Source organism: Notolepis coatsorum (genome assembly GCF_963971535.1).
Source record: "Notolepis coatsorum genome assembly, chromosome: 12".
In the NCBI taxonomy this organism is placed as follows: Eukaryota; Metazoa; Chordata; class Actinopteri; order Aulopiformes; family Paralepididae; genus Notolepis; species Notolepis coatsorum.
The window spans coordinates 5030957-5044418 of NC_140176.1; the positions used below are offsets into that span (position 1 = coordinate 5030957).

General features: G+C 46.0%; 1 protein-coding gene across 1 annotated transcript in view; it reads left to right on the plus strand.

Moving 5' to 3' along the window:
* Nucleotides 1-13462, plus strand: part of dnah5l (dynein, axonemal, heavy chain 5 like) — a gene marked incomplete at both ends in the record, with an annotated part of 223598 nt that overhangs the window by 111221 nt on the left and 98915 nt on the right. Inside the window, 6 exon segments of the mRNA XM_084326732.1 lie at nucleotides 545-634; nucleotides 1681-1821; nucleotides 4342-4443; nucleotides 7304-7471; nucleotides 10574-10780; nucleotides 13276-13368. Of these exon segments, the coding sequence (XP_084182858.1) occupies nucleotides 545-634; nucleotides 1681-1821; nucleotides 4342-4443; nucleotides 7304-7471; nucleotides 10574-10780; nucleotides 13276-13368 (801 nt within the window).

Genomic DNA, 13462 nt, shown 5'->3' on the forward strand with positions numbered 1-13462 from the left:
CCTTGGAGCATCAAGAGTGAGTTGCGAGCCCCGCCTTGTTTCATCGAGAAATAGGAGAGGACATGGGGTCAATTAGCCCCTTACGTGACTGCGATCTGCAAGCCAGGGGCTTTTGGTATCCGCAGTCACTCTCACAGCTATGTAGCTACCAGGCTAGTTTGGGCCACCAAATGCTGTTTCTGAGCTGGGGGTAGGTCAAAAATATATCAGATATGAATTTCAAAAGTACCCAGCGTACAATATGGGTTTCACACAGCAAGGCGCTGGGGTCTGAAAGCTTGGAGTTGCTAATAAACAGTTTAAATCATTGTTACAAAACGAGTGGTACTTATACAGAGCGAGCCGTCTATTTCCGCCGTTGGTGTCACAGCGCATGCGCACGAGGCAGCCAAACTAGCCTGGTAGCTACATAGCTGAGAGGGACTGCGGATACCAAAAGCCCCTGGCTTGCGGATCGCAGTCACGTAAGGGGCTAGGGGGCAATATGCCCCCTGGTTGTTTTCTGTAGTGTTCACAGTTCAGTTCTAACTCCTTTCTTCTACAGGACCTGGTGGACTTCGTCTCCACTGCCGTGTCTCCTAAGATGCACATCCTGGAGTGCATGTACATCTCACAGACCATCAATCTTCTACAGGTGAGATTCACAATTAAAATAGAGTAGAGTTTTTTCTCGTGCTAAGAGTAAAAGCCTACCAGTTTGTATTCAATGTCTCTTTCAACCAAGAGAAGGAACGTATCATTTAAGAGGGTTATGTATTCTTAAAACATGTAAAAAGGTAAGAACTAATGTAAAAGCTATAGATGTGTTTCAATTTTGGGAGTTAAGTTATGGAATAGCCTTAGTGGTGGGTTGAAGTTGTGTACTTCTCAGGGGAGATTTAAGATTTAAAGGATAAAATAATTCAGGAGTACAGTTTTGAGTAAAACATCAAACATTTGTTTTTTCTTTCAAAAAATTATATCTTGCAGCATATTTTAAGTTTTTCTTTCTTATATTAAAATATACGTAGTTTTTAAGAATTTGTAAAGGATAGGCAAAAATAAGCATGTGCTTCAGCCTATTCCTTTTTTTCGGTCGTTGATTTAGGATTTTGTGTGTGAGCTTGCCTTGAATATGTACATTTGTGATTTTTTTTTTCTTTTTTCTTTTCCTTTTCTAAGTTCACACGGGTGTGTTTGATTTGTCTGTAAACAAGACTGAAAAATAAACTTCATTCATTCATTAATTCAGAGTAGAATGAAGTTGGGGAATATTGTGTATCTAGTGTCTAGGCGGGAAGCGTGTATATTTTCCCTAACGGAGTTGTACTTCCGCGTTCGGTTTGCGCAATCTGATTGGCCACTGACGTTTTTTTCAGCGCCAATCGCGTTACTCCTAACAAACTGGTTAAGCTTGGCGACTCTTTCGAAGTCGCTCTCTTTCGAAGTTGGTTAAGGTTAGGGTTAGGGTTAGGGTTAGTTGGTTAAGGTTAGGGTTAGGGTAACAGCCTGCTGGCGCAATTGTTAGGAGTAACGCGATTGGCGCTGAAAAAAACGTCAGTGGCCAATCAGATCGCGCAAACCGAACGCTGGAAGTGCAACTCCGTTAGGGAAAATATACACGCAGGCGGGAAAGGTGTAAAGAGAGATCTGCGTCACCTTGTGTTACGTAGTTTTGTTGTCATGTGTTTGTGTACACAGGGCCTGCTCCCGGCTGCAGCAGAGGAGAGACAGGGTTGCCATGGAGACGTCGTGGGTCGTCTGTTCGTCTTGGCAGTGATGTGGTCTCTGGGGGCGCTGCTGGAGCTGGACGGCAGGGCTAAGATGGAGGCCTTTCTAAAGGTACAGTCAACAGGAAGTTAAAATACTGAGATGGGGGCCTTTCTAGAGGTACAGTCAAGAGGAAGTTAGAATACTAAGATGGAGGCTTTTCTAAAGGTACAGTCAACAGGAAGTTAAAATACTGAGATGAGGGCCTTTCTAAAGGTACAGTCAACAGGAAGTTAAAATACTTAGATGGAGGCCTTTCTAAAGGTACAGTCAACAGGAAGTTAAAATACTGAGATGGGGGCCTTTCTAAAGGTACAGTCAACAGGAAGTTAAAATACTGAGATGGGGGCCTTTCTAAAGGTACAGTCAACAGGAAGTTAAAATACTGAGATGGGGGCCTTTCTAAAGGTACAGTCAACAGGAAGTTAAAATACTTAGATGGGGGCCTTTCTAAAGGTACAGTCAACAGGAAGTTAAAATACTTAGATGGGGGCCTTTCTAAAGGTACAGTCAACAGGAAGTTAAAATACTTAGATGGGGGCCTTTCTAAAGGTACAGTCAACAGGAAGTTAAAATACTAAGATGGGGGCCTTTCTAAAGGTACAGTCAACAGGAAGTTAAAATACTAAGATGGAGGCCTTTCTAAAGGTACAGTCAACAGGAAGTTATAATACTAAGATGGGGGCCTTTCTAAAGGTACAGTCAACAGGAAGTTAAAATACTAAGATGGAGGCCTTTCTAAAGGTACAGTCAAGAGGAAGTTAAAATACTGAGATGGGGGCCTTTCTAAATGTACAGTCAACAGGAAGTTAAATTACTAAGATGGAGGCCTTTCTAAAGGTACAGTCAACAGGAAGTTAAAATACTGAGATGGGGGCCTTTCTAAAGGTACAGTCAACAGGAAGTTAAAATACTTAGATGGGGGCCTTTCTAAAGGTACAGTCAACAGGAAGTTAAAATACTGAGATGGGGGCCTTTCTAAAGGTACAGTCAACAGGAAGTTAAAACACTAAGATGGAGGCCTTTCTAAAGGTACAGTCAACAGGAAGTTAAAATACTTAGATGGGGGCCTTTCTAAAGGTACAGTCAACAGGAAGTTAAAATACTAAGATGGAGGCCTTTCTAAAGGTACAGTCAACAGGAAGTTAAAATACTGAGATGGGGGCCTTTCTAAAGGTACAGTCAACAGGAAGTTAAAATACTTAGATGGAGGCCTTTCTAAAGGTACAGTCAACAGGAAGTTAAAATACTTAGATGGGGGCCTTTCTAAAGGTACAGTCAACAGGAAGTTAAAATACTAAGATGGAGGCCTTTCTAAAGGTACAGTCAACAGGAAGTTAAAACACTAAGATGGAGGCCTTTCTAAAGGTACAGTCAACAGGAAGTTAAAATACTTAGATGGGGGCCTTTCTAAAGGTACAGTCAACAGGAAGTTAAAATACTAAGATGGAGGCCTTTCTAAAGGTACAGTCAACAGGAAGTTAAAATACTGAGATGGGGGCCTTTCTAAAGGTACAGTCAACAGGAAGTTAAAATACTTAGATGGAGGCCTTTCTAAAGGTACAGTCAACAGGAAGTTAAAATACTTAGATGGGGGCCTTTCTAAAGGTACAGTCAACAGGAAGTTAAAATACTAAGATGGAGGCCTTTCTAAAGGTACAGTCAACAGGAAGTTAAAATACTAAGATGGAGGCCTTTCTAAAGGTACAGTCAACAAGAAGTTAAAATACTGAGATGGAGGCCTTTTTTTTATCTCTCTTTCTCAGATTTTTCTCTGTTTTCTCCCCATCCCAATTTAGTCGTTGTGCCAAATCCCCCCCCCCCCCTCCCCTCCCCTACCTGGTTGTTGTGCGCATGTTCTCCTACTGGTCGGTACAAGGGAACCCTGAAGTATCCGCACGCTTCCTCCGACACGTGCGGCGACAGCCAGCGGCTCTCTTCTCACCTGGCAGCGAGGGCTCTCATTGGTGAAGCGTAACGCGTGGGAGGTCACGCTGCCTTCCTCAAGTCCTGCCTCCGCTGAGCAAGCGCCCAGACCTGACCTGTAGGCGTCGCTGTCCACAACGCCAGTTTCCCACCCACAGCTTCCCTCCCCCTAACCCAGCCAAACGAGTATAGCGATCAGCCCAAGCCAAGGCAATGCTGACTCCGGGAGTCGAGACCGCAGTCTCTTGCATTGGTGACGAGCGCAATCTCCGCTACGCCACCTGACCGCCCCAGATGGACGCCTTTCTAAGGACTCGTTCACACCCGTCTAGTCTGGTTGCATCGAACCATGGAGCGTTTACCCCCGCCCCGTGGGCAATAAACGTTTGCAACTGGGAGGCAGTTCGTGATCGGATCAATGAGGAACCAACAGGGCAGGGTCAACCTTTTTTAATCACCAGCTTTTCACATCACGTGCCTGCTTTTGTCTTTTCTGAAGTCTTTGGTTTTCTTGGTGTTGAGGAGGGTTAGGTTGTTGTCAGTATTGTCCAAGTGTTGGACCTCCTCCCTGTAGGCAGACTCATCATTGTTTTAGATTTACCAGGACATATGAACGCGGTATGAGATCCAGTCCTGATGTTCTGTCCCTGAACTGACCGTTCAAAGGGCCACGCCTCGTCTCTGGACCTGCCGCAGTCACACGAGGACCACACCATCTTTGAGTTCACCGTCAACCAGCAGGGACAGTGGGAGCACTGGTCCAACAAGGTACTCAATTATTATCACTATTCATATTCCCTGGCCCAACAAGGTACTAAGTAACTACTGTATCTAGCTTCTAGACCATGTCCCAGACTACCGTCTGTCTCTACAGGTTCCAGAGTATGTCTACCCTAGAGACCATGTCTACTGTCTCTCTATAGGTTCCAGAGTAACTCTACCCTAGAGACCATGTCTACTGTCTGTCTCTCTATAGGTTCCAGAGTATCTCTACCCTAGAGACCATGTCTACTGTCTGTCTCTCTATAGGTTCCAGAGTATATCTACCCTAGAGACCATGTCTACTGTCTGTCTCTCTATAGGTTCCAGAGTAACTCTACCCTACAGACCACGTCTACTGTCTGTCTCTCTATAGGTTCCAGAGTAACTCTACCCTAGAGACCATGTCTACTGTCTGTCTCTATAGGTTCCAGAGTATGTCTACCCTAGAGACCATGTCTACTGTCTCTCTCTATAGGTTCCAGAGTATATCTACCCTAGAGACCATGTCTCCTGTCTGTCTCTCTATAGGTTCCAGAGTAACTCTACCCTAGAGACCATGTCTACTGTCTGTCTCTCTATAGGTTCCAGAGTAACTCTACCCTAGAGACCATGTCCTACTGTCTGTCTCTCTATAGGTTCCAGAGTAACTCTACCCTAGAGACCACGTCTACTGTCTCTCTCTATAGGTTCCAGAGTAACTCTACCCTAGAGACCACGTCTACTGTCTGTCTCTCTATAGGTTCCAGAGTATGTCTACCCTACAGACCACGTCTACTGTCTCTCTATAGGTTCCAGAGTATGTCTACCCTAGAGACCACGTCTACTGTCTCTCTATAGGTTCCAGAGTATGTCTACCCTGGAGACCATGTCTACTGTCTCTCTATAGGTTCCAGAGTAACTCTACCCTAGAGACCACGTCTACTGTCTGTCTCTCTATAGGTTCCAGAGTATATCTACCCTAGAGACCACATCTACTGTCTCTCTCTATTGGTTCCAGAGTATATCTACCCTAGAGACCATGTCTACTGTCTGTCTCTCTATAGGTTCCAGAGTATGTCTACCCTAGAGACCACGTCTGCTGTCTCTCTATAGGTTCCAGAGTATATTATCTACCCTACAGACCACGTCTACTGTCTGTCTCTCTATAGGTTCCAGAGTATATCTACCCTAGAGACCATGTCTACTGTCTGTCTCTCTATAGGTTCCAGAGTATGTCTACCCTAGAGACCATGTCTACTGTCTCTCTATAGGTTCCAGAGTATATTATCTACCCTAGAGACCACGTCTACTGTCTCTCTCTATAGGTTCCAGAGTATGTCTACCCTAGAGACCACGTCTACTGTCTCTCTATAGGTTCCAGAGTATATTATCTACCCTAGAGACCATGTCTACTGTCTGTCTCTCTATAGGTTCCAGAGTATGTCTACCCTACAGACCACGTCTACTGTCTCTCTATAGGTTCCAGAGTATGTCTACCCTAGAGACCACGTCTACTGTCTCTCTATAGGTTCCAGAGTATGTCTACCCTAGAGACCATGTCTACTGTCTCTCTATAGGTTCCAGAGTATGTCTACCCTACAGACCATGTCTACTGTCTGTCTCTCTATAGGTTCCAGAGTATGTCTACCCTAGAGATCATGTCTACTGTCTCTTTATAGGTTCCAGAGTATGTCTACCCTAGATACCATGTCTACTGTCTGTCTCTCTATAGGTTCCAGAGTATGTCTACCCTAGAGACCATGTCCACTGTCTCTCTATAGGTTCCAGAGTATATCTACCCTACAGACCACGTCTACTGTCTCTCTCTATAGGTTCCAGAGTAACTCTACCCTAGAGACCACGTCTACTGTCTCTCTATAGGTTCCAGAGTATGTCTACCCTAGAGACCACGTCTACTGTCTCTCTATAGGTTCCAGAGTATGTCTACCCTAGAGACCATGTCTACTGTCTCTCTATAGGTTCCAGAGTATGTCTACCCTACAGACCACGTCTACTGTCTCTCTATAGGTTCCAGAGTATGTCTACCCTAGAGACCATGTCTACTGTCTCTCTATAGGTTCCAGAGTATGTCTACCCTACAGACCACGTCTACTGTCTCTCTATAGGTTCCAGAGTATGTCTACCCTACAGACCACGTCTACTGTCTCTCTCTATAGGTTCCAGAGTATGTCTACTCTAGAGACCATGTCTACTGTCTCTCTATAGGTTCCAGAGTATGTCTACCCTAGAGACCATGTCTACTGTCTCTCTATAGGTTCCAGAGTATGTCTACCCTACAGACCACGTCTACTGTCTCTCTATAGGTTCCAGAGTAACTCTACCCTAGAGGCCATGTCTACTGTCTCTCTCTATAGGTTCCAGAGTATGTCTACCCTACAGACCACGTCTACTGTCTCTCTCTATAGGTTCCAGAGTATATCCACCCTAGAGACCATGTCTACTGTCTGTCTCTCTATAGGTTCCAGAGTATGTCTACCCTAGAGACCATGTCTACTGTCTCTCTCTATAGGTTCCAGAGTATATCTACCCTAGAGACCATGTCTACTGTCTGTCTCTCTATAGGTTCCAGAGTATGTCTACCCTAGAGACCATGTCTACTGTCTCTCTATAGGTTCCAGAGTATGTCTACCCTACAGACCACGTCTACTGTCTCTCTATAGGTTCCAGAGTATGTCTACCCTAGAGACCATGTCTACTGTCTGTCTCTCTATAGGTTCCAGAGTATGTCTACCCTACAGACCACGTCTACTGTCTGTCTCTCTATAGGTTCCAGAGTATGTCTACCCTACAGACCACGTCTACTGTCTCTCTATAGGTTCCAGAGTATGTCTACCCTACAGACCACGTCTACTGTCTCTCTCTATAGGTTCCAGAGTATGTCTACCCTACAGACCACGTCCCCGACTACTCGTCCATCCTGGTCCCCAACGTGGACAACGTGAGGACAGACTTCCTCATGCAGACCATCATGAAGCAAGGCAAGGCTGTTCTGCTGATAGGAGAGCAGGGCACCGCCAAGACCGTCATGGTCAAGGTCAGTCTGTCTGTCTGTCCGCCTGTCTGTCTGTCTGTCTGTCTGTCTGTCTGTCTGTCTGTCTGTCTGTCTGTCTGTCTGTCTGTCTGTCTGTCTGTGCGTGTAACTGCAATGATGATGTAATGGAAATGTTTATCTATGTCCATCTGTGTTTAAATCTCTGTACAGCTAGTTTAATATAGGTCAACTAGTATAACAGCCCAGACACTATAGGCTACAGTCTGACTGTCTCTTTAACAACGAACCAAGGTTGAGGAGATATGACCATGGCTATTTCTCCAGTCCTAGTGTGAGCCATAACAAGGCCATAGCTAATCTTTGTTATGATTCTCTAACTGGGGCATATTTTGTTTACCTTTTCTGTCATATCTGGTGGTGTCTAATGTACGTCATTTCAATTATGTATTTAATGTGTGTCCGACCAAAAGCTCTTGGTCACTTTCTGGTCAGAAGCTTTGTGTGTGTCCACGTTGTCTCTGATGATAAACTGATCACTTGTTTTTATACAACTGACTCGATCTGAAATTCCTACAGCTTACTGTCATGGCTCATTTAAAATATTCCACAACGATGATGATAGGGGTCCCGGTGTCGTCTCGGACCATCCGTGGTGTGCCGCATGTCTTCTCATTGGACCGCTGTTGTGTCTGTCTGCTTGAGTGTGTGGAGTCGCTGCCTTGCTGTTGAGTCTGTCTGCTTGAGTGTTGACAGTCGTTGCCTTGCTGTTGAGTCTGTCTGCTTGAGTGTTTGGAGTCGCTGCCTTGCTGTTGAGTCTGTCTGCTTGAGTGTTGACAGTCGTTGCCTTGCTGTTGAGTCTGTCTGCTTGAGTGTTTGGAGTCGCTGCCTTGCTGCTGTGTCTGTCTGCTTGAGTGTTGACAGTCGTTGCCTTGCTGTTGAGTCTGTCTGCTTGAGTGTTTTCAGTCGCTGCCTTGCTGTTGAGTCTGTCTGCTTGAGTGTTCGGAGTCGCTGCCTGGCTGTTGAGTCTGTCTGCTTGAGTGTTTTCAGTCGCTGCCTTGCTGTTGTGTCTGTCTGCTTGAGTGTTTTCAGTCGTTGCCTTGCTGTTGTGTCTGTCTGCTTGAGTGTTCTGAGTCGTTGCCTTGCTGTTGAGTCTGTCTGCTTGAGTGTTTGGAGTCGCTGCCTTGCTGTTGAGTCTGTCTGCTTGAGTGTGTGGAGTCGCTGCCTTGCTGTTGAGTCTGTCTGCTTGAGTGTTGACAGTCGTTGCCTTGCTGTTGAGTCTGTCTGCTTGAGTGTTTGCAGTTGTTGCCTTGCTGTTGAGTCTGTCTGCTTGAGTGTTTGCAGTTGTTGCCTTGCTGTTGAGTCTGTCTGCTTGAGTGTTTGCAGTCGTTGCCTTGCTGTTGTGTCTGTCTGCTTGAGTGTTCTGAGTCGTTGCCTTGCTGTTGTGTCTGTCTGCTTGAGTGTGTGGAGTCGTTGCCTTGCTGTTGAGTCTGTCTGCTTGAGTGTTGACAGTCGTTGCCTTGCTGTTGAGTCTGTCTGCTTGAGTGTTTGCAGTCGTTGCCTTGCTGTTGAGTCTGTCTGCTTGAGTGTTTGCAGTCGTTGCCTTGCTGTTGAGTCTGTCTGCTTGAGTGTTTGGAGTCGCTGCCTTGCTGTTGAGTCTGTCTGCTTGAGTGTTTGCAGTCGCTGCCTTGCTGTTGAGTCTGTCTGCTTGAGTGTTTGCAGTCGTTGCCTTGCTGTTGAGTCTGTCTGCTTGAGTGTTTGCAGTCGTTGCCTTGCTGTTGAGTCTGTCTGCTTGAGTGTTTGCAGTCGTTGCCTTGCTGTTGAGTCTGTCTGCTTGAGTGTTTGCAGTCGTTGCCTTGCTGTTGAGTCTGTCTGCTTGAGTGTTTGCAGTCGTTGCCTTGCTGTTGTGTCTGTCTGCTTGAGTGTTCTGAGTCGTTGCCTTGCTGTTGTGTCTGTCTGCTTGAGTGTGTGGAGTCGTTGCCTTGCTGTTGAGTCTGTCTGCTTGAGTGTTGACAGTCGTTGCCTTGCTGTTGAGTCTGTCTGCTTGAGTGTGTGGAGTCGCTGTCTTGCTGTTGTCTCTGTCTGCTTGAGTGTGTGGAGTCGCTGTCTTGCTGTTGAGTCTGTCTGCTTGAGTGTGTGGAGTCGCTGCCTTGCTGTTGTCTCTGTCTGCTTGAGTGTGTGGAGTCGCTGCCTTGCTGTTGTCTCTGTCTGCTTGAGTGTGTGGAGTCGCTGTCTTGCTGTTGAGTCTGTCTGCTTGAGTGTGTGGAGTCGCTGTCTTGCTGTTGAGTCTGTCTGCTTGAGTGTGTGGAGTCGCTGTCTTGCTGTTGAGTCTGTCTGCTTGAGTGTGTGGAGTCGCTGTCTTGCTGTTGAGTCTGTCTGCTTGAGTGTGTGGAGTCGCTGTCTTGCTGTTGAGTCTGTCTGCTTGAGTGTGTGGAGTCGCTGTCTTGCTGTTGAATCTGTCTGCTTGAGTGTTGACAGTCGTTGCCTTGCTGTTGAGTCTGTCTGCTTGAGTGTTTGCAGTCGTTGCCTGGCTGCGTGGCTCCCCTGCCGTGGCTGCAGGTTCTGGGGCGCGTGGCGGGTCATTCCTCCGTGGAGTTTGGGCGGGTGGTGGGGGGCGTGGGGTTCGCTGGTTTCCTCGTGGTGACGAGGTCGCCACTTCATGCATTGTTTTTATTCTGTCAACTGTATGCTAATTGTACGGCCATGTTCATTTTATGCTATTTTCTGTGGGGCACTTTTGGGCTGCGGTTCAATTATTCTCAAAAGTCCTTTTTGAGAATAAATAAAGGTTTAAATTAGGGATGTTCGATATTGTCTTTTTTAGCTATATCCGATATACCGATATTGTCCAACTCTAAATTTCCGATACCGATATCAACCGATACCGATATACGGAATCATTTCAGGTAATTAACATTACATATCTCTTGTTGTGGAATTAACACAACATTATGCATACTTTTGACAATAAATAAAATTATAATTTGTTCTTACTTGCTTGCCTGGGTAAATAAAGGTTAAATAAATGTAATACATATTTTTTCTCTTTTTTTTCTCCATACCGATAATTTTTCGATATTACATTTTAATGCCAATATCGGCCGATAATATCGGACATTGAATTGAACAGCTGCTGTGTGTCCACAGGGCTACGCCGGCGGGCTCGACCCGGAGCAGCACCTCAGTAAGAGCGTGAACTTCTCCTCGGCCACGCTGCCCTCCATGTTCCAGCGCATGGTGGAGAGCTACATCGACAAGCGCGTGGGCGCCACCTACGGCCCGCCGGCCGGACGCAAGATGACCCTCTTCGTAGACGACATCAACATGCCCGTCATCAACGAGTGGGGGGATCAGGTCAGAGGTCGTTGTCGTTACTGATCAATGGAAAGGAAAACGTCCTTAATTTTCGCCATATAGGTGGGGGGGGGGGGAAGGAACCGGGAGAGCAGGCGGTTGGTTGGCGGTGGTTAAAGAGTCTTCTGGGGTGCTTTTGCTGGTCGTTGATGAGGGTGGAGTAGTATAAGGACTTGGCCACGGCATCCTTATAGCCTCGCGGTGGACGGTGAGGCCGGATTTATTGCGGATCCTCTCCCAGCTGGCGGCCGACCGCCTTCAAGGTGCAGAGTTCAGTGGTGAACCAAGGGGCAGGACGGGTGTAGGTGACAGTCCGGGTTATGATGGGGGCTAGAGAGTCCAGGCTGAGAGATAGGGTGTGAGTTGTAGTGGGCAACCAGACCATCCACCAGGGTGCTGGGGGGAGCTGAAGCCAGGTGGGTGGGTCCTTAATGAAGGCTGTTTTCCTTTCCATTTACCAGTGATTGTGTCCTTGATGCTGCATGTGGGGTTGATCGGGAAATTGCCTTTCACCAAAAGATTTTATGTTTTTGTTATGTTCCAATTTTTAAAAGCCAGATTGCTAACACAAAAAAATAGGAATGACCTGATCCGACTTGTTCAGTCCTGATACCTGTACCTACAGAGTACCAATCCCATTCATTACTTTTAATGAACAGTATACACCTGTTCGCCGACGACGTCATGAAAATATGCGCGCGCAGACCCGAAGCAGAAACTAACGTAATCCTGGTCAGAACAACGGGGCAGACTACAATATATTTGCATTTGTTAGCCATGCTAGCGATCTAAACAATCGATCCATGCCAAAGCTAGATGTGTAAAAGGTGAAAGACTCACACTCACAGCCGTGCTGATTTGGCAAAATTACATGCAGACGTTTTCGTTTGAAACAACTTTTAGTCAGAGGGGGAGTGTCATGGTTTCTCCATAGAGCTCCATTATACTGTTAGTCAGGGGAGTGTCATGGTTTCTCCATAGAGCTCCATTATACTGTTAGTCAGGGGAGTGTCATGGTTTCTCCATAGAGCTCCATTATACTGTTAGTCAGGGGAGTGTCATGGTTTCTCCATAGAGCTCCATTATACTGTTAGTCAGGGGAGTGTCATGGTTTCTCCATAGAGCTCCATTATACTGTTAGTCAGGGGAGTGTCATGGTTTCTCCATAGAGCTCCATTATACTGTTAGTCAGGGGAGTGTCATGGTTTCTCCATAGAGCTCCATTATACTGTTAGTCAGGGGAGTGTCATGGTTTCTCCATAGAGCTCCATTATACTGTTAGTCAGGAGGGTGTCATGGTTTCTCCATAGAGCTCCATTATACCTTTAGTCAGGGCAGTGTCATGGTTTCTCCATAGAGCTCCATTATACTTTTAGTCAGGGGAGTGTCATGGTTTCTCCATAGAGCTCCATTATACTGTTAGTCAGGGGAGTGTCATGGTTTCTCCATAGAGCTCCATTATACTTTTAGTCAGGGGAGTGTCATGGTTTCTCCATAGAGCTCCATTATACTTTTAGTCAGGGGAGTGACATGGTTTCTCCATAGAGCTCCATTATACTTTTAGTCAGGGGAGTGACATGGTTTCTCCATAGAGCTCCATTATACTTTTAGTCAGGGGAGTGACATGGTTTCTCCATAGTATAAGTACACGGTATGTTTGTAAACAGCTAACAGTTCTATAGACTTGGACTGAAATTGTGTCTTGGACAAAAAGATAATCGGTCAAAAATGTACTTCTCTGATACTGATATTATATTTCAGCCTGGTATGAGACTGATATCAAACACCGGTATCTGTATCGGTACATCCCTAACACTTGTTACGCCGCTGTGATGAGAATGCACTGATGCTGGTGACGTTGGGTGACCTGACATGCAACAACGCTAAGCTATTTTTCCTTTTTTTTAACTGCCACTTTGAAATTCTAAATCCCCTGCCTTATCAGAGAGAGACATGTATATTAGAAGACCTTGTTCACAGTAAAGAGCCTGTGTGAACCACAGACGAAGCTGGTTTAATATAACACGTACATTTTCTCATGCCGAAGGACTCGCCCTCCCTTATTTGGGCAGGGGAAATTATGACATGCGTGAGAGGTCTATGAGATTGTTTATGTCTTGTTCCCTCCCCCTCTCTCCCCTAGATAACCAATGAGATCGTTTATGTCTTGGTCCCTCCCCCTCTCTCCCCTAGATAACCAATGAGATTGTTTATGTCTTGGTCCCTCCCCCTCTCTCCCCTAGATAACCAATGAGATCGTTTATGTCTTGGTCCCTCCCCCTCTCTCCCCTAGAGATAACCAATGAGATTGTTTATGTCTTGGTCCCTCCCCCTCTCTCCCCTAGATAACCAATGAGATTGTTTATGTCTTGGTCCCTCCCCCTCTCTCCCCTAGATAGCCAATGAGATTGTTTATGTCTTGGTCCCTCCCCCTCTCTCCCCTAGATAACCAATGAGATTGTTTATGTCTTGGTCCCTCCCCCTCTCTCCCCTAGATAACCAATGAGATTGTGCGTCAGTTGATGGAGCAGAGTGGGTTCTACAGTCTGGAGCGTCCAGGAGAGTTCACCACGGTAGTGGACGTGCAGGTATCATAACCTCCATATCATATCATATCTATACTCAGATAAGGACTTAATAAACTTGTGTTATCTGTCCTCAGGATATTATGACAGTAAACTC